The sequence below is a fragment of the Podarcis muralis genome, chromosome 5, assembly GCF_964188315.1.
Source record: "Podarcis muralis chromosome 5, rPodMur119.hap1.1, whole genome shotgun sequence".
NCBI classification, from domain to species: Eukaryota; Metazoa; Chordata; class Lepidosauria; order Squamata; family Lacertidae; genus Podarcis; species Podarcis muralis.
Window position 1 is genome coordinate 32,961,448 of NC_135659.1, and position 20,649 is coordinate 32,982,096.

The window sequence follows — 20,649 nt, forward strand, 5'->3', positions numbered from 1 at the left end:
AAAAAAAAAAGCAATCGGAAGAAATAAGGTGGTTCTGAAAACACGCATCTCAGGTGTCAATGGCCAGGGTAAAGGATGGGTGTCTTCAGCATTTGCCGAAAACATTTGCTGGTTGCACCTCTATGGAAAGAGAATTTCAAAACTTAGGAGCTGCCACAGAAAATGTTCTCTCCCAGGTCACCACTATCTAAGCTACTGAGGGCTGTAGAACTACTTGGAGCAGGGCATCTGTAGGGAAGGAGGTGGTGCTTCAGGTGATTTGGGGGTCTGAGAAAATTGTAGGAAGGGCTGAAAAATCTTTATAGTGGGTCATTATTTTTGGTTTCAAGCTGTAGTTCTCTGTACTGGAGTTATTAATAATTTTTGTAAGCCTCCTTGAGCTCTGGGAAAAGTGGGTCAGATATATTTCAAACAAACCAATGGTTCTAGCAAATATCCACATTACATTGACTTTGTTTTGGCTTCTGCAGGATCTGATCACCTCTCCTGGAGTTCAGAAATCCTCAGCGCTTCGCATCGTCGTTGACTTAGGATATGGCGCCATGGTAAACAGGCACTGCACTGACTTCCACCCCTGCCCTGCTGAAATACTTCAGGTAAGAAAGCAGTGTTCACATTTCTTTAAAGTGTGCAAAAACCTGCCTGCAGACTGGCGCCTTGGGTTGTGGGAATTTGATTGGGACTCAGTTATTGCCTGACTTTCGCACATCCTAAATGTCCCAAAGCAGCTCTCATCTACAAATGCACATGTGCATTCTGAGAGAAAATGTGTTTAAAAATATATATTTTTTCTAATAGGGATTCAAGTTGTGAGTTTTGTGTGGATGAACTGCTGGTTGTTTTGCTGTTCTAGAGTTCCTGTGCATTCCACATAGGCAAACATCACCCCTGAGCTTCCTAGGAAAGATCAGCAACTGAACGATTAACACGAGACCCTTGTTATGTTTCCAGCCTCTCCATGATCTTGCAGCTGGTGCAGTCAGCGAAGGACACGAGGAAGACATGGTGCTGGCCTTGAAGGCCATGGGCAACGCAGGAGAACCAGCCAGCATTAATTACATCAAAAAGTTCTTGCCAGGGTTTTCATCTATGGCGCATGCTTTGCCAGAGAATGTCCAGGCCGAGGCAGTACTAGCCTTGAGGAAAATAGCAAGGAAGCAAGCCCCAGAAGTAAGCAAAGTCCTTCTTAACCAAATAAATGGGACCCAGAGCAAATGTCAGGTGTAATCTAAGATAGGGGCCAGGAAGCATGCACATTAATGTAGGGCACTGAACCTGGGTTATCAGCAAATGGATGCCGTGCAGTGCAAATTATTTTGCTAAAAGTGTATTTGCTTAGCAAAGGATCCTCCCAAGGGCACATGAGAGGCATTCACTGGGATGGTTACGTGGCCTTCTGAGAGACCCTTTCCTACCCTCTCTCACAGAAACATAACATGGCGGCAAGCAGGAAGTGCTTGTGCCACAGGCGAACTTTTAATCTCTGAATTGCATCCGAAGTGTCAAATTATGGGCTGGTACAACAGTACCAATTTGTACAAAACACTCTAGCTCAGATGTAGGAGGGTCCTATAACTGACTATTATACATATGCAGTGCTTTTTTCTAAAAAAAATCTTTAGGGGTACTCTCATTTTGACTCAAGAAAAGCACCATTTTATAGTTCAAATCAGGAAAAATAAATACAGTAAATGGACAAAAGTACAAAGATTCACAAAATGTTTAGGGATATGCGTCCCCCTGCGTAAAACCCACTGTATATATGTGTGTATATTCTCCAAAGTTTGCAAAGCAGTTCTCCAGCCAAGTCATGTGTACAAAAATGTTTATTCTGGGGATAAAGTGTGCATAAAAATGCATAAATTCATGAAAATCACAGGCAAAAATGCATTCTTTTAAGGAAAATTGCTCTGCAAAACTTGTATATTAGGCAAAATGCCACACAAACATGCATATTAGGAGAAATTTGCACTAAAATGCTGGTGGAGTTTCACAACACGATGTGGAAATTGTGGAGATTGGAAAAACATGAAATTGACAAATTTGCACATTTCTAGTCATAAGGCAGCTTTCTATACTGGTACATAAATTATCGTTTAACTTGTGGCATTGTCCTTTTTCTCTCCAGGTGCGGGAAATTCTCTTTCAGATCTTTGCAAACAACTCTCTTCCTTCTAAAGTCCGGATGGTGGCCTGTGTTGTTTTCTTTGAAACCAAACCTGCTGTCCCTCTAGTGACAGCTTTGGCCAATGTCGTGCAAAGGGAGAGAAATCTGCAGGTTGCCAGCTTTGCCTATTCGCACATGAAGGTCCTGGCCATGGGCAAGATTCCACAGCTCTATGACCTGTAAGTAGAAGGAGAACTACAAACAAGGGAGCCTAGTAAACCAGCACAGCACCAAGAGTTTACTGGAGCTCCATTGGCCTGGTTGCAAAAGCCCCGTGCAAGCAATTGGTTCACACCTCTGGCTGTTTAGAAGGGAAGGGTCTTTCAGAAAGAGAGAGAGAAATAGGGTCGGAGAGAGACGATTGGTGGTCATTCACTTTTTTTTTACTCTGGTCCCACCACCAGCATGCAGCCCCCCAAATGTTACCCCCCAAGGGAAAGCGGCCTTCAACAGAAATAAGGTTCTATATCCTTAACCGACACAGTCAGCCCACCCTATGTGGTTGGATCCTGAATTGATTTCCCACCCTATGTGGTTGGATCCTGAATTGATTTCCCACCTGCGCAGCATCCGCTCACGAAAAAGTAGGCCAGGGAGTCGCACTGGACGCATAGCCAAGAAAGTCACCTTCTCAAAGTCTGGTGAGCACTTGCCCAGCTTTGGGAAGGAGGCATGAGGGTTCAGACAGGGCCCTAGAGCCCTCCTTCCTCCTTCCCAAAGATGGGCAAGCACTTACTGGCCTTTGGGAAAGAAGTGAGAGTGCTCTAGGACCCTGCCAGAACCTCACACGTCCTTCCCAAAGCCTGGCTTAGGCCAGCGCCACAAGGTCTGGGGGGAGGGAGTCATGTGGCTTTGCACAGGGCAGCATGTGACCAAGGTCCGCCCCTGAGCAGGCCCCATGTGACTGGGAGAACCTTTAAACTCCACTGGGGTCTTTAAAAACAAACAAAAAACAACAGCATGGAAGATTTTGATTTCCCTCTTGATAATAAGTAAACATCTTCCTGAAAGTTGCTAAGTCTATTGAAGTGTCTTAAATACAGTGCTTTTTTCTGGAGGGACGCAGGGGTAGGCGTACCCCTAGACATTTTGTGAATCTAAGTTTGGCCTCATTGAAGGGCAATATTTCAATATGAGTAGGAAAATGAGAGTACCCCTAAACATTTTTCAAGAGAAAGAGCACTGCTTAAATAGGATTATGATATTGTTCCACTGCTGTCCCTTAGGTCTGCAGCTTGCAGAGTTGCCATCATGCTGCTCTCTGCCAGGCTAGAGAAGTTGAGCATTCGCTATAGCAGCGTCATCCACATCGATGGCTTCTACCGTAAGTAACTGGTTCGGCTGCATGATTTCTTTTTTTCCTTTTAAGCTGGATTACTTGTCCTGCAAGATGTTGCTGCTGTACGAAGCTCCACCTTTATATTTCAAGAGATTATGGCTGAATCATCCCATGCTGTGGTTTGGTAATATATTAAACAAGGAACTTATGATGAAGGGAGACTAATGTTCCAAGTTCCCATGTCAATGTCACAGACTTTAGATGGTAAAGTGTGAGGGATCTTTTGACTTACACCAGCACTCGTTCCTCAAACAGGTTTCCTTCCCATCGTCAAATCCAGCACAAACTCCTTATCTTTACCTACAAAACCCTTCTGTAAAGCTGCTCCCCTTCCCAGGGGGTGGGGCGGGGATGCAGGCAGGCCACATGCACTCCCTGCGTCGGGGGTGTGTGGCCTAGCCTCCTGCGTCACTGGAGGACCCAGCTGCGTCACAGTCCCTGTCCAACCTATCTGGTCAACCAGGGGGCATGGCTTTCGCTATTTAAACTGCCGCGTGGCTGGGGGGCTCTTCCTTCTTGCCTCCTCCTGTGTTGGATCTCCCACCCTCCCACCCTAGTTTCATGCGTTTGCCTTTGGCCTTGCTATGGACCACGGTTGGTTGCCTGTTTAGGGGGCCAGGTAGGAATTTCCCCATTTGGCAAATTGGCACCAGCCATGTGTTTTTCACCTGCCTCGTAGCAATCGTCACAACTTTGTAAGGTTTGGCGGTTAGGCATTGGTAAAACGTGGTTTATGGGAGGGGAGGTAGTGGCCTTCATCTGCCCCTCCTCTTGAAGGGTATTCCATTAAATGGATCCAGGGGTGTGGATCCTGTCCAAAGCCCGGGTATGGGCTAGGGCCATGCCATGACCCCATCAGTGACCCTAGAGGAGCTTGCAGTTGATGTACATCAACAGGACACCCACTACTGGTGGTTAACCCTTATGAGACTATCTGCATGGTGGGCAGGAGTCAGATATAGTCAGTTCAGTTCCAATGCCTAAGCCAATACTGCTCACATCTGTAACCAATAAAATTGTGGCCTTAATTATCCCATTAACCCAAAATATTGGTGTCTGTGTGTTTTATTTTCCAAGAGGTGGGGGAGGGCCCAGGGCCTTGCCATGCAATATATCTCCCCGTACCAGGGGCACCATCTATGTGGGGCCATGGGGGCCATTTTCAAGAAGGGGGCTAAGCCCCCACAAAATTCTGTAGCTATCCTCAAAAGGGACGAGTATGCTTGGGATGTGGCAGGGCAAAACGTCTTCACATCTAAAGCCCTAAACAACTTGGGATCAGGATGTATAAGGGATCACTTGATTCCCTATATCCCTGCCTGGGAACTGCACTCCTTGGATGAGGCACTGCTGAGAGCACCATACGTACTGGAAGAGACCCCTGCCTAAAACCCTGGAGAGCTGCTGCCAATCAGTGTAGACAGAACTGAGCGAAATGAACCAATAGTCTGCCTCGCTATGATTCCACTTGCTGTGTAATTTGCAAGTGAGTATATCGAATTGCATCTGTCTGTGTGAAACAAATCCTACAACGAGCAGCAAACAGCTTTTATTTATTTTGTAAATTCCTATCATAGGAAATTACAGAGCTGGTGCAATTGGAAGAGTCTACCTAATGAATAGTCCGAAGACACTGTTTCCATCAGTCCTTGCAAAGATGAGAGGCTACTACGCCACTTCAGCAATGGATATTGCAGAGGTAAGTACATATCAATGGAAAATGGTATGTAATTCCTTCTTCTAAAGCTACAATTTTAGAGGAAAATGTTAGCTTTTTCATTAGATCCAACATTATTATTATTTGAAGGCATGAAGCTTAAAATTAAGGGCTCTGTTTTGTCAGTGGTGCTGGGAATTGGAGCTCTCCAAGGGATTTTCCAACCACACTCAGCACCCTTAACAAACTACAGTTCCCAGGATAGGGGGAGGGCAGCCATGACTGCCAAAGTGGTGTAAGAGTACTTTAAATGTATGGTATAGATGTGATGGTAGTCCAGCTACATCAGGAGCGATCTAAGTTATAATGCTCAGGGCCAAATATGCTTTGTTTCCATTGCATGCTAATATTCCTCCTGTCCGTAGCAACCTGCCATGTTGCTTGCCAGGGGCAAGAATGGTAGTTTATCATAAACAAAGGAACACTGCCAAGAAAAATACTGTGTGCGAAGTAGGGAGGGAAGGATTTATCAATTCCAGTTCTCTCAGTATCTGAATTTTTTAAATCTTATATTCAATTTTCCACATTTAGCAGCAATTTGCAGATTATTGGGTTGTTTTTTTAAAAAAAAAAAACCTCATGGAAATTCACCAGCATTTTAGTGTGAATTTCTCCTAACAAACAGCTTTTTGTATGCAGTGTACACATTTTTGGAACAATTTCCCCTAATACAATGTATTTTTGTGTTATGCTCACTGATATCTCAATTTTTATTCGTACTTTCCGCTAACATGTGCATTTCTGTAAGCATTGTTAGGTTGGAAAACTGCACTGCAAAATTCAGATCTGAATGAATTTCCAATGATAGCTATGTTTCGGTTCTCATTTGTTTTGAAAAGTGCAAATTTGATAGATTCAGCTTTAAATATGAACTGAATCAAATTTTTCCTCCACCCCTTGTTTGAAGGTTCCAACATCATTGGTTTCTTCCTATCTGGACTTCCTCTTATTCCAAATAGTCATTTCAGTTTGTGTTTCAATGCTTCAGTGTAGGGAAGGTATTGAAAAGAAGTTACCTGAGATGAAATCATTCTGTCAATGGAATTCCTCAAATATCTTCTCTGCTCTGTTTAGTTTCCTCCAGGCCTTTTCTTTACAAAGATTAACTAAACAACCTTTCCTCATTTTCTTTTCTTCAGAGAATCTGCACTTCATATTTTTGCGCATATAAAGCTTATTTGTTTTACATAGGTACGTTTCGACCTGGAAGGCCTCACCGATATCTTCAAAACACAAGATATTCCATTTGCTGAGTCTTCAATGTACAAAAAAATTAGGGCGCTTGGGAAACTGGTATGTGTGTGCCTTTTTGTTGTTGTTAGTTTGAATTGCAGTACATTTTTAATTGGAAGTGTGGCCTGCTACTTTGTTTGCTTTTTTAGCCTAACTTCATCCCCGCTGAAGGGGGTTACTACTGCCCTGATGGATCAGGCCAATGGTCCATCCATTCCAGCATCCTGTTGTCACAGTTGTCATCCAGATGCCAGTGGGAAACCTGTAAACTGGACCTGAGCACAACAACACCCTGTCCACTTGCAAGTCCCCAGCAACTGATAGTCAGAGCCATACTGCCTTTGGCAGCGGCCATAGAATATAGCCATTGTGGCTAGTAGCCGCTGCATTTTGCATGCATGAATATACATGTTTCTGGATGTTGCCGCAAACCACTCTTCCTCCGACCAAACCTGATAAGTAGCTGAAAGGACAACAATCCCCCATCTAGCCTGAACCCTCCTAAGAGAAGTCAAAAGCTTATTCCCAGAGCCAAACACTGCATACCATGTGTATCTTGGCTTGATCTCCACTACCTCATGTCCTCACCATTTGTTGCCGAAATGTCCCATTTATCATCCTTTTCAGTTGTTTGTTTCAAGAAGTTTCAGAGAACATTTGTAGCAAATAATAGGTGTTTAGCTAGCATAGGAACACAAAAAGAGCATTGCTGGGTCAGCCCAAAGTCCCACCAAGTCCTGCATTCTGTTATCACAGTGGCCAACCAAATGGCTATGGCAAACTTGTGAGCAGGACCTGAGTACAAAAGCATGCTCCTCACAGCATTTTCCCCAGCAAATGGTATATATAGAAGCATACTGCCTCAGCCAGTGAAGACAGAACATAGTCATCGTGACTAGTAGCCATGGACAAATTTTTCCTCTGTGAATTCATCTAATAAAGCCGCTTCTAGGAGTGAATTCGTCTAATAAAGCCGCTTCTGGGAGTGAATCCCACCATTTAACTATACCCCCTGTGAAGAGTACAATTCAAGTCCCCCATTTTAGAGGAGTTGCAAAGAACACATTTTCAGACTTTCCCATGGTGGGTTGACAGTACATCTTAACAATGAGAGTCAGTTAATCAATCAATCAATCAATCAATCAATCAATCAGTGACAACCATGTGCATGCACACGCAACCTGTAAATCTCCTCCTATATAAATAAAATGCAAGGGTGTCGTCACGCTGCGATTTGTGCGATCATCTATTGGAGACTATGCCAACTTTGGTGTGATAGCAGACAGGGAGATGAGCGTGCAGCATGGGTGGCAAGTGGCTAGGCAAGCTGTTTAATGGAGGGGGACAGGTGCTTCACAGAGTGGTTTGGTTCAGTCACCCCAAAGTTGGAGGTGTCTATAAATACATTGTTGCATCCAGGCACGCAGAAGGCATTATAGGTCGATGATAAATTCCTGCCAGGTAAATAAATAAAGGAGGGTGTGGAGCAGGGGCAGGGAGGGGTATGGCTCAAAGAAGGGTAATGGCCTGGAGAGAGTCCCAAAGACCAGATATAGAGATGCCCAGAGGCCCCTAGGCTTGCAGTTGTCCACCCCTTGTCCAAAGAAAACCGAATGAGTATGTTTCAATTAGCAACTATATAATTTCTGCAATAATTAAAGGTAAACTGACACTATGTGAAACCCGACATGACTATAAGCAACCTCAAAAAAACCAATCATTTCTCTCTTGCCAGCTAAAGGGATGGAAGGAACTCCCTTCAGAAAAGCCTCAGTTGTTCAGCTCTCTGAAATTATTTAGTCATGATATTGCCTTTGTTCTGGTTGACAAAGAACTCATTGAAAAGGCTGTGAAGGTATGTCAAGTTTTGTCAGTCTGGAAGGGTGTGGAAATACTCTCTCTCCATCTCTGATTGCTGATTAAACACACTTGCATCTTTAATTTTGCTTAGCTTGTGACCCAACCAGCAGAGATGCTGACCCCCCTGTTCCAAAATGGCATAACAGGCAGATGGACCCAGCCCATACTGGCAGGAGAACTTCGACACATTGTACCTACCTGTGTAGGCCTCCCACTGGAACTTGGCTTATATAGTGCCAGCGTGGCAGATGTTTCAGCAAAAGGTGAGCACTGGTACAGCCCCATACCACCTTAGCTTTGTTAGTGATCATTGGGGATGGTGGAGAGATTCAGTTCAGCTTGCACAAACCTATCTAATTTTCACTCTCAGAAACAGTATGTGAAGGGAAAAACAGCTATCCTTCAAAATATCACACTTTTCCTGATTTTGCAGTGTAGTTCCCCATCCAGAAAATGTGTACACAGATGTGCATATTAGAGGAAAGTGTGCCTAAAAATGAACATATTCATGAAAATCTTATGTTAGCAAAATATGTATATGGGAAATTGCTTGCAGAAATGCAGTTCCTGGGAAAATATGCATTAAAATGCCAACAACTTGTTGTGATTACACACACACACACTCATGCAAACTGATGCAGAAACATAGTGAGCTGCTGGAAAATTAGAAACTTCAGAGAAACCAATATTGACAGATTCACCCATCCCTAGAACTTAGTGAATTGCTTATACATTTGTGAAAATGAAAATATGCTAGCTGATAACAGTAAATCCATGTCTTAAATTCCTTTTTTACTTCATGCTTTTGACATTTTAATCACTCTTTTTTTACTTCCTTCAGTCGATGGGAAGATATTTCCTTCTTTGACTAATGACTCTGGACCAGAACAGCTGCTTAAAGCCAGCCTGCTTCTTAGTGCTGACATTAACTCAAGGTAGGCATGATTGCTGATATGAAATTAGGATTGCTTAATTTTCTGATGAATGGCAAAATTAGGAAGGAATTGTTTACATAGTCCAAACTGGGGTTTGGTAGTGCCCAACTGACTAGCATTGGCCTTCTGTCTTCTGTTCCAAAGATGGGAGATATGGGTCACACTACTGCAAGTTTTTCAAGTGGGGCCACTTGGCACCTGGGAATGTCAGATTGCAGGTGTAGCGGACAGCACTATACCTTTATCAAAGAAGACTATTGCTTTGGGCTTCCATTACCTCAGTCTGTGAGAAATTACAGAGGCAGTGCTTACCCAGGTTTGGCTTCCATTCAAAGGAAAGGTGACAAAAGACTTAAAAAAAATTCTTTAATATCTGAGTTTATTTGTAACTATATAAGTCCACTCCACCAGGAAAGAAAGTTCCCTACCACTAAAATTCATAATCTGCATAATCTAACAAAAATATTGACACGGCTCCTATGTTTGAATCACTAATAGTCCCTTGTGGTTATATTTATTGACAGATTCTCATTCTGTATGTTGCATATTAAATGAGATTCTAAATGTGTCTACTGTGAGTGTGAGGGAATAGTTTACATTATTATCTAAGTTGGTATTTCCATCTTTTTTCAGCATATCAACGCATCTGGTAGGAGTGATGGCAATCAACACACCACATTTCCAATCTGGTCTTGAATTCCATGCTAAATTCCATGCAAACATTCCGGTTAAATTTGATGCCAAGATAGACATGAAAGAGGAAATATTTAAGTTTGAAATGACCCCAGTCCAGCAGCAGACAGAATTATTGGCTGTGAGGTACAGTAGCTATAACTTAATTGTGGCAAATAGCAGTGAATTGTGCTGTTGCAAAAATTATAAATATATGTTGGTTTCTTAATGCAGTAATACTTCTGGAAGTATACAGGGTTGCTTTTTCTTTTTAATTTGTCATGTTCTCGGTGGTTTCTAAACATCTATTTACCTTTACAGGCAATTTCTATTACCGGTATTTGGTGGCCCTGATCTTGCAGTCCTTACCAAGGCAATAAAGTAGATGAGAATTTTGCCTAAGTAAGGACTTCAGGGTCAGCCTCAATAGACACTAAAGTGGCTACTACAGATCAAAATGCAATTCTCACTACAGTGGAATTCCAAGAGCAACAAAGGATGTGCGACACAACGATGTCTGGAGTGTGCTTTGGAAAGGTTGGCCAACTCTCTCCACCCGCAGATTCCTGAATCACACGCCTCATTTGTGTCTCAGTTGTTCTCAGTATCACCTCTGTCATTCATTCAAGTCACGACAAACATGAGAATGACTGGACTGAAAATTACAGCGTCCTTATATTATGTATATTTGGTTTATTCCACTTACATATTGAGTGTTTTACACCTGTGCTTTCAGGACTAAATTTTATGCTGTGTCAAGGAATGCGGATGAACCAAATTCACCTTTGAGGACCCCGGTTCCGCCAGACATGATTGGATTTGATGTTCTAGAACAATGCTTTGAATCATCAAAAGTTAGGACCAGAAGGGTAATGGATAGTACATTGTAAAGATACACACAGCAGATGATCCAGGTCCTGCTGCTGATTCCAGTTTATTTCTAAATTTCCATACTTATCCAATATGCTCAATTAAAGAATCAACATATTTGTTTATCCACTGAAATATTGTGAGGTAAATATATACCGTTTCAGTAATTCACAATTGTAGCCTATCTATATAATAAAACTTCACCGAATCTACTTTGTGGAAACGCATTGGGGCACCCAGTTTACCTATCTACGCATATCCAGGCCTAAGCTTTAACTAATCTGGTGAGGTAAATCCAGTTTCATATAAAGGGGGGGAATTGCCTCAGAATTTATTTAATACTTTTTTTCCTGTCCAATATTTCATCGGTTGTTGTTCTTTTTAATGCAGCAAAGAAGTGTCTTTGATATTGCATCACGGGCATTCATTTATGGCTTGAAAGAAGAGTTTCACCACAGTCAAAGAAACGCAATGTGTTCACCCAGCTCATATATCAAACTATCTAGCTTAGGGTATCAAACATGTCTCACCATGAAAGAGTGCAGCACTGCGTTCTTCAAAGATGCAGACCTACACAAGTATTTTGGGCAATGCGAAATCAGACTAGCTGTGAAACCAGGTACAGTTTCTATTAGAAATTTATCATTACTAATCAAACTTGAATACGCACACTAATTTTGTAAACAATTCCTATACAATAATACTTTGCCTTTCTTGGGGGTCTCCCTCCATACTCTGCATAAGCTCCATCCCATCACCCCATGGCAGTCAATTCTTTGCAAACATTTGATCAGAAAACTACTTTCATAAATGCAGTTTCTCCTTATCATTGAAGAATAAAGTGCTGAGGAATTATCTGTCATCTTAAAAGTGAACAAGAAGCCCCACTAAAAGGGGAAAAACTCACCAGCTTTGATCTGTTTGGGCAGTGTGCACCCTATGAATCAATGGGAAATATTTCCAGGCAAATGTGTTTAGGTCTGGAGAAAGGTTTCATTGCATTTTCCATGCGCTAGGTCAATAGGTTCATTAACAGTAATCTACACCCCCAATGCTCACTAGTGTCAACTTTGAAGAGCGCTTGGGCAAGATGCTCTCCATTGGTCCTTCCCTCCACGAATGGACCCATCTCCATCACTGCTATCCATTTGCTTGCCCTCCTTCTCTGGGCCCAGTGCAGTTATTCAGAAGAAGGGGAGAATCTCTTGACTCTGGTCATTGTTTGCATGTCTGGAGGGAGGAACAAGCAGCAGCTGCATGTTAGGAGGAGGAGTAAGGCCTGGAAGCTCTGGAGGGCAGCAGTCGTCCCCCCCCCCCCCCCGCGCACCCTGCACAGTTGTGGGCCAGTAATGTCAATGCTTGACACCCTACCTGATGCTCCCCACAACTGATGGTTGTCTACCTTTCAATAGTTATTGTTCTAACTCATGCATGGGTTTTTCGACAGAAGCGGCTAGAACCAAAATACAGCTGGAGGTTCAAGCAGACTCTAAATCGCATTCAAACGCAATCCACCTGAGGCACACCGATGAAGATGAAGATAATGTAGATAATGAATCCTCTTCTTATGAAGACCAAAAGGCTAAGAGAAAGAAGTGGAAGACTAAAGGGAAGAAAGAGGACGCTAAAACCAAGAAGAGCAAAGGAACCGAACTGGTTTGTATGGCTTGAAATGAAACCAAGGCGTGTGGAGGAGAGAGGGAATGAATGGAAAAGAGGTGGGTGGGTGAGACTCTCAGAGGGAAAGCACCCAGTCTTATAACTAAGTGCTGGGCCACTCATCCATATTCATAATTTGCATGTGAAAATGGGCTATCACAATGAATGGGGAAACTTTTTCAGCACCTACTCTGTAGTCTGTTCAGATGTAGTTAGGCTATATAGTTCATATATGTGGAAGTTAAAATCGCTGCATTATCAAATACACTTACTAGTTAGTGTACTAAAGCTTTCATAGATTATGAACCTATTTCAAAATGTTTTTGGTTTATTAACTAATATTAAGCCTACTACTTAATACTGCTTTGTTTTTTCAGCCCTTGTGCTGATAAAATTAGGACCTTTTAAATGATATAACCTCATTAAATATCTGATCTCGCACAATAGAATTTCATTGGAAATGTTTTGTAAAACAGCATATTATACCAGGAAGATGCATTTAAATTCCAGTGTGCTGTTCAGTTTTGCTTGAACGGTGTGATGTTTGTGGTAACGTTTCTAAAGTAACCCCCCCCCCCAATTTACTTCTGACTTTAGCCCAAATTCTTGAGACACAATAAATCATCGGTGCTGGTTGCTGATCTCTGTGCTATCCAGAATGAGAAGAAGGTCACCATCCTTCACCTTGAGCTCCACGATGAGTTACACACTTCCAGGCCTACAGTACAAGTCTTTGTGTCAGACTTAAAAGAATCCAAAAGACCCAAGCTCTGTGCTGGTATTTCCATTCTTGATCCTCAGAAGGCTGAGGTAAGAAACAACTATATGACCAAAAAAATACTGTATTTCCCCAACCAAGTCATTCAGCAACAATTACAATATTTATCAGTAGTAGTGGGGCAGAGCTGCAGAACCACCTTACTCCTGGCACCAGTGTATCTGCTGCTTATGTGGAAAGGGCTGGGGAGAGGTGGTGGCAAAGTCAGGGCCACGGGGTGTAGTAGTAGTAGTAGTAGTGATAATTATTAATAATTTATCATTTATACCCCACCCATCTGGCTGGGTTTCCCCAGCCACTCTGGGCGGCTCCCAGCAGAATAATAATAATAATAATAATAATAATAATGTGATAAAGGATCAAACATTAAAAATTTCGCTAAACAGGGCTGCCACAGATGTAAAGGAGTCACAGCAAGAAAGAAGTTTATTTCAGTTGTGGTCTGCTTCTTAACACTTTTTCTTGGGTTGCCATTTCGCTTTTATTTCAGGCAGATGTTTGGAAGTTCTGCCTGAAAAGATTCATTGCAAATGGTGGCAGAAATGCCATCTCAGTTGTGACCTTGGGCTGCAATGGATGGAAAGTGCTACTTGACTTTCAAGGCCATTATGGTATTTGGTTAAGATGCTTAAAAAAAAAAAAAAACACAAGGGGAAAAACCCCTGTAACCTAGAACTGCATTTCCCAGTAATGGTTAAGGAAATAGAAGAGTGCAGTGGTATGAAAAATCAGTGTAGTAACTGCAGCGATGTAGCTACTTTAATTTTTATATCAGAGGCATAAAATCCACTACCTATTTCTTCTCAGGGTTATCTAAAATGGGGCTGGGATTGTCGAGACTACAATATTGCAACGAAGGTTGAATATGGATGGTTTGCTGGTTATCCAGCTATGCAAATCAAGGTGGACTGGCTCAGAGTTCCTCCCAGACTAGAAGCTGCTGCAAGTGGGTGAGAATTAAGTAATTCAGAACTTCAAATATATGTTTAAATCTATATGTGGAAATCGAGCTGAGCTATATCTGCAGAGAACTACCAGCAAGGGATGCCGTTATGTGTGTGTTTCTTGCCCCAACAAAATGAATTGGATTAAAACATTAGTACTCTTCCTCTTCTCCTTCCAGTGAAGATGCACAAGGTTGTTTCTAGTCTGAAACGGACAGAATTTTAAGGCATTCTACCAAATGTGGATTAAATCCTTTCACCCCTTTTTCCTTTAGGCTATCCACATTTGTTCCTGATATGGCCTGTAGGCTTGGATTGTCCCAAAGAGAACGGAAGAATCCTTCACAGCAGACTTCTGTAGTCGTGGCTCTCACATCTCCGAGAAGCTGTGCTCTTGTTCTGAAGCTACATAACGTAAATTATTTGCTTTGGGCTTTTCACATTCCTTAATAATCTTAGTGCAGCAATCCAAAGTGTACGTGTGGGGATGGGGGGGCGGGGAGAGAAGATCTGTCGTGGAACTGCCATGGCATCCGGAACCCTGTGAGCTCACAATGGCCAGGGCAGGAGGTGAGGGGTGGCTTTTGTATCGTTGTTCCTGGCAAATCTTTGCCGTTCTGAATCCCACCACCTTAAAACAATTGTTTAAATAGTCATTTATATTGCTCCAATTAATAAATGACAGATCAGCAAATAAAACCAAGCTTCCCACAGAGGGAGTCATGGAATCATGCTGCTCTCAAGATAAATTCCTCCACAAATCTGCAGATGGAAAGAAGGCTGCATGTGCCAACCGCTTATATTGTACCATAGGAAAGAAAGAACTATTGCGATAAGACTGTGCAAATGAAGCAAATGTGTTTATTTTCCGTTAATCTGTTCCATTTTCCAAAGAGTGTGTAAGGCTTTGTCAAGAACTAAGCAAATGAAAAGAGGAAAGCAAATACAGATGAAGGCTAAAATCCTATACCGTACTCGCTTACTTGGGAGAAAGTCCCCTTGAACCTAATAAGACATACTTCTGAGTCAGCATGCCTAGGATTGGGCTATATGCTTGGCACTAGGGCTGAGCCAAAACCAAGCAGGAGGTGACTTTCATTAGCCAGTGTCTCAATGGTAGAACATCTGCTTTGCATTCAGAAGGCACCAATTTCAATCTCTGGCACCTCCAGGCAGGGTGAAAAGTATCATCTTTCACCAACAAAATGTCATTTTTGTTCAGCCCTAGTTCTCTAACAGTGCCTTTAAGATATATATGGGATGCAGGAATTGAACAGGTGAAACATTCCCCATTGCTGCACCTGGTCTTAGTGCCTGGTGTTCTTGGGCAGCTGCTGAGGACCCAACACACTGACACAACTCACCATGGACATCTGCCTTGGAGCCCTTAAGAAACAAAACCCATTTCCAGCTGGGCACTTTAGCCACCACCAGGCAGCTGGGTCTAGCTGCTATTTAGATTTCTCACCATGCCCTGGAGTGTTGTGGCATTCTGGGAAATTTAAATGGTGGTTGGATCCAACTACCTTGCACTGCTCAGAGTGCTGCTGCCGACCCCTGTCACCAGATAGAGCCACCATCAAACACCAGCAGAGGAGAGGACCTTTCCGAGAGCAGTTAGCCCAGAGGTCTCTCAAACCTGGAACAGACACTGCCCATTAACTGAGTGCAATTGTAAGAGCGGTGGACTCGTAATCTGGTGAACCAAGTTCACGTCTCTGCTCCTCCACATGCAGCTGCTGGGTGACCTTGGGCCAGTCACACTTCCTTGAAGTCTCTCAGCCCCACTCACCTCACAGAGTGTTGTGGGGGAGGAAGGGAAAGGAGAATGTTAGCCGCTTTGAGACTCCTTTGGGTAGTGATAAAGCGGGGTATCAAATCCAAACTACTACTACTACTACTACTACTACTACTACTACTACTCTTCTTCTTCTTCTTCTTCTTCTTCTTCTTCTTCTTCTTCTTCTTCTTCTTCTTCTTCTTCAGTATGACTTTCTAACCATTTCTACCACCTGTGTTCCTTCCCCTTGCAATAGAAATATTATGCAGGGCCTTTCAGCTAGAAATCAGGAGAACTGAGTTCCGGCACTTCTCAGGTTGGCACCATCGCCATTACAAGACAACAAGGGAGGCGTTGGTGGTGGGTTCCGGCACCTCTTTTTCTAGAAAAATAGCACTGATATTATCTTACCTTTTTATTAGGTCACACTTTATGACACAAACATCTGGCTACCACTTCCACTCCCTGTAGCCCAACACGCAGAAGATTTAGCAAAGCAGCCCCATGCCTGGAGTTTCATCTCTAATCTGCCATCCTCATTTGTGGAAAATCTGAAAGGTTAGTAGGTTAGCCAGCGTCGTTTTGCTCTCCTGGTTCCAGCAAAAGTTGGTTGAGAGATCTCAGTTGGTCCTCAGCACACCTTCCAAACTCCATGCCAGTTACTGAATCACTTTCTGGGTTGAAAACTCAATAATAAAATATGCCAGAAGAATATCTCTTATCAGAATATTATTTCTAACCATTTGAAGATGCTTACTGATAGTGTTTGCTTTTTAGGTCGTTGTTCAGTATCACAAGATACTATCACAACTTTCAACAATGTTAGCTTTCACTATATAATGCCTGCAAACTGCTACCATGTCTTGGTCCATGACTGTAGCCCGGAACTGAAATTCCTGGTGAGGGCAATGAAAGCAGAACAGTCAACTGATCTGATAATGGCCCGTATCGACTTTGCCAGTCTGTAAGTAAAGCATTATAAGTTAGGGTTGCCATATTTCAGAAAGTGAAAATCTGGACAAAAAAAATGTTGACCTATTTATTTATTTATTTTAGGAGGGAAAGGTTGTTTACCAGTAGTAGTTTTTTTTTTGTTTTTTGTTTTGGCAAAACCACCAGGAAAAAAATAATTTTTTCGTCTACTTATAAGAAAATAGGCAAGAAGACCCACTTACGACATCGGTTGCCATACCTCCAGGTTTCCCTGGACATTTAGAATGGACATAAAAAAATCTGCCCGGACACCAATTTAGCGATCAAAATCCTGGCGATGTCCAGGATTTTCCAGACGTATGGCAGCCCTACAAAAGTCAACCTGATCAAAATATGAGAAGCCAAATAGTTAATGAATATTGGTAATATGACTAGTAGAAAGACTAGTTATACTGGTAATCACACTAGATTGACACACTTTCCCCAACTAATATCTGAATTTGTCATACAAAATATTCTTAACCACCAGTGATTGATAACAAGGTAGAATGTTCATTGGTCCAATGTGAACAAGTTGTCAAACAAGGTATGCACTTGGTATGTATGACATAAATGTATCATTGCCTTAATTAAACCAGATTTTTTCTGTTTAAAGGCAGGTTGACATGTATTCTTCAAATGGACTTGAAAAGCTGAGGATTAACGGTACTGAAATTCCACCAGAGAATCTCCCATTCACTTTCAATTCCAAAGGTAGCATACCTTTTCTGACTTCTCCTGAATTGTCTGACTCACTTGAACTATCTATAGCAAATTGTAAAGGGGCTTATGTATGCCAGTGGTTAGCAACTGAAAGGATGACCTTAGGGCCATGTACTAGGGCTTACCACTACCACAGCTAAAATGTCACATGCCCACACAATCCGGCACACATTTTTCATCTGTCCTTCCCATTGGCAACTTGGAGGAGAGCAGATGGTTTCTCTCAAGGAGCCAGACTGGGCCCCTACTTTGGCAGGTGTTGATCTCCAATATATATGGTCTGGTATATAGCTAGCTGATTTTTCCTCTGGGACCAGTTGATCGTGGAATTAGGCCTAAACGTTATTCAAATATTTTATTTATTCCGGTAACCTTTTATATTGCAAACACAGTAGAGAGCAATTCTTACTTGCTGGGCAGCTTTCACATAAACAGCAGCAAGATTTCCGCTCCACATATCTGATGCTTTAATTGAAACAGAGAGAAATCAGTAATGGTGACAATTTGCACTGAGATGTTACACCAGAGTTTTTAGGGGGAAGTAATTCTGTTTTCTGGTTACAGGTGATATCCTTATCACTCGTGAGAAGAATGGCTTGTCACTAAAAGCTCCAGAAGTTGGCATTGAAAATCTCTTCTATGATGGACGCACGCTTATGGTATACTTTTATTTGCTATCCTACCAATGTCTTGGATTTTTACAAACACATATGCAGCCAGAAGTGCATTGACTTTTACCACGTTCCTGTGCAGATTCAAGTACCTTTATCAATGATTGGGAAAACCTGTGGAATGTGTGGAAGATACGATGCTGAATATGAACAGGAATATAAGATGCCCAGTGGATATGAAGCCAAAAATGCTGTGAGCTTTGCTCAGTCTTGGATTCTTCCATCAGAATCCTGTGCCAAAGGTTAGGCAATTATCTATTAATATGTGAATATCTGGCACTGATGCACATATTTTCTTCTTCACAGCCTTTTAACAGAATACAGTTCTAGGGCGGGGAAAACACCAAATAGGGAACCAGAAATTTCCATGACTGTGACTAATTTCCAAATCATGGTTCCATCCACCCCTTCACAAAATTTGTAGGAACTCGGGATGACCACTTTACTAATCAGCAAAGCCAACATGTGCTTTTAAAGATATATAGCAGCAGAAAAATATGAACAACCTTCAGCTCTGGGAAGTATGTGTCTTCTAAAACACAATTGTATACTTCACACATTATGGCTTTCTCTCCTGCATTGCATTGATGTAATCAGGTAGTTGGGCTTCCCATTGCAGAACACTGGTTGAGTCCCACTCTTTAGTATAGCTCATAATCCCTGCTCAATTTAAGCAGACACCTTTCCCTATTCTGTCTTCATGTCAGGTTGTAACACATTTTGCACAAACAAAACAGAACAACCCACCCACACAGGCAAGTTATCAATTTCCCATGTTTTCATAATTTATTTTGTAATGCGAGATTTCCAGCCGCAGTTTGGAAGCTTTAGCAAAAATCAGGTTTCTTAAAACAGTCCGGGCTATAATTTAGATAAAGTTTAAACTCCATGTATTTTCTCAGTGTGGCTTGCCTAAATGTTCACGTACAAATGTTTCAAGATATGAGAAAGCAACTTGCAGCTGAACATGACCTCTTGACACAGCATAAGTATGCGAAGCAGTATTTTAATCCTTATTCCATGGGAAGGGAGGGAGAAATAGTATCCATCAATATTATCCAGAATATGTCGTCTTTAAGATACAGTTTGCTTGGGCTTTAGTTTGACTACCTTATTTGATGAGCCTGTGAGGACTGACATGATTCTATTCCTGGGAGTCTCAGAAACAGGTTGCACCCTTTCCTATTCCAGATATTTGGAGGGGATAGGTAAAAGTCCATAGCTACTGTTGATTAGTCCTGGGCAGGTAAGCTCCCCATTTCCCTTACATCAGAAGACTAAGGAAATAGGAAGAGGCACCTGGGTCAGGACTAAGGATGACAGGATAGATTTCTTCAAGAACCATTTTCTTTCTTCCCAGTTAAATGAATATATATGTGGGTTTGAAAGCTGAAATAAATAAGTAAATAAAAACCACCCTCTCACACTAAAGCATATTAAAACAGAGAGCTATGTATTACAGTACAGAATGCAATCCACTGGGGTTGATCAAGTGAAGTCTCACTGAAGTTACTTTGCTCTTGAAATCCTGCCCAGAAATTTATCGTTCATTACTTTGGCTGCAAGCTATGTCCATTGTACTCTAGTTTGTTGTCGATCCAGTAATAAATCTTTGAGATAAATCTTTATCAGTGTTCTGCTCAATAAGTAGAATTCTAAATGCATAGTCTTTTTAAACAGTCACATGGTGAAATTGAAATTCAAATAGCAAATCTGTATCACATCCCATTTTTGTTACAGAATCTGCTACCATTCCACGGGGAAGAGCAAATAGGCATTGACCAGAAGCTCAAGGATATCAAAATTGTAACTGAGATTCGGGCAGCATGTTCCTGTGAATACCTGCAATGCACAGCTTGGTGTTATTTGGCAGAAGATTCATTAGAGCTTCAAATGGTTTCCATTCCAAGGCCAATATATTTAATGGACAGAGCAATGGAATTATTTCAAACAGGAAAAGTAGCATCACTTTCTCCTTTGAAGAACAATGCATTTCTACCATAATACTATCAGTAATTTTCAATAATAATTTTTAAAAAAATCTATTTGTGTTAAATCATTTAATAAAACATCATGATTCAAAGAGCACAGCTGCACTTGTTCTGTGTCTTTTGAAATACCATGTTGCATCGAGTCCAGATTCCATGACACACATTCACAAAACACACCCTCAGTATTGGCTCTTGCAACCAATACCAGAAATAAGCAGCCAGGCGTTACTGCAGAGCAATTTCAGAATTGGGAGCAAGGTGACTTGGCTTTTAGCCATACAAATGATGCTTAAAAAAAACCAAAAACCAAAGCCCTGGGATCTCTATGACAGTGGTTC

At 41.9% G+C, this 20,649-nt stretch overlaps 1 protein-coding gene across 2 annotated transcripts in view; it reads left to right on the plus strand.

Annotated features, from left to right (window-relative positions):
* Positions 1-20,243, plus strand: part of LOC114598435 (vitellogenin-2-like) — a 28,778-nt gene extending 8,535 nt beyond the window's left edge. Inside the window, exons 10-31 of one of the 2 annotated variants that reach the window (XM_077928526.1) lie at positions 471-596; positions 952-1,170; positions 2,129-2,346; positions 3,394-3,491; positions 5,084-5,205; positions 6,415-6,516; positions 8,192-8,311; positions 8,408-8,579; positions 9,158-9,251; positions 9,885-10,070; positions 10,660-10,792; positions 11,184-11,412; positions 12,241-12,449; positions 13,050-13,262; positions 14,038-14,180; positions 14,450-14,588; positions 16,377-16,512; positions 16,732-16,918; positions 17,543-17,640; positions 18,214-18,308; positions 18,403-18,562; positions 20,061-20,243. In XM_077928526.1, the coding sequence (XP_077784652.1) occupies positions 471-596; positions 952-1,170; positions 2,129-2,346; positions 3,394-3,491; positions 5,084-5,205; positions 6,415-6,516; positions 8,192-8,311; positions 8,408-8,579; positions 9,158-9,251; positions 9,885-10,070; positions 10,660-10,792; positions 11,184-11,412; positions 12,241-12,449; positions 13,050-13,262; positions 14,038-14,180; positions 14,450-14,588; positions 16,377-16,512; positions 16,732-16,918; positions 17,543-17,640; positions 18,214-18,308; positions 18,403-18,562; positions 20,061-20,101 (3,240 nt within the window). In that variant the 3' untranslated portion in view covers positions 20,102-20,243. The remainder of the gene's footprint in view (positions 1-470; positions 597-951; positions 1,171-2,128; positions 2,347-3,393; positions 3,492-5,083; positions 5,206-6,414; positions 6,517-8,191; positions 8,312-8,407; positions 8,580-9,157; positions 9,252-9,884; positions 10,071-10,659; positions 10,793-11,183; positions 11,413-12,240; positions 12,450-13,049; positions 13,263-14,037; positions 14,181-14,449; positions 14,589-16,376; positions 16,513-16,731; positions 16,919-17,542; positions 17,641-18,213; positions 18,309-18,402; positions 18,563-20,060) is intronic. The other variant, XM_077928527.1, reaches the window with a different exon arrangement.
* Positions 20,244-20,649: the final 406 nt, after the last annotated feature.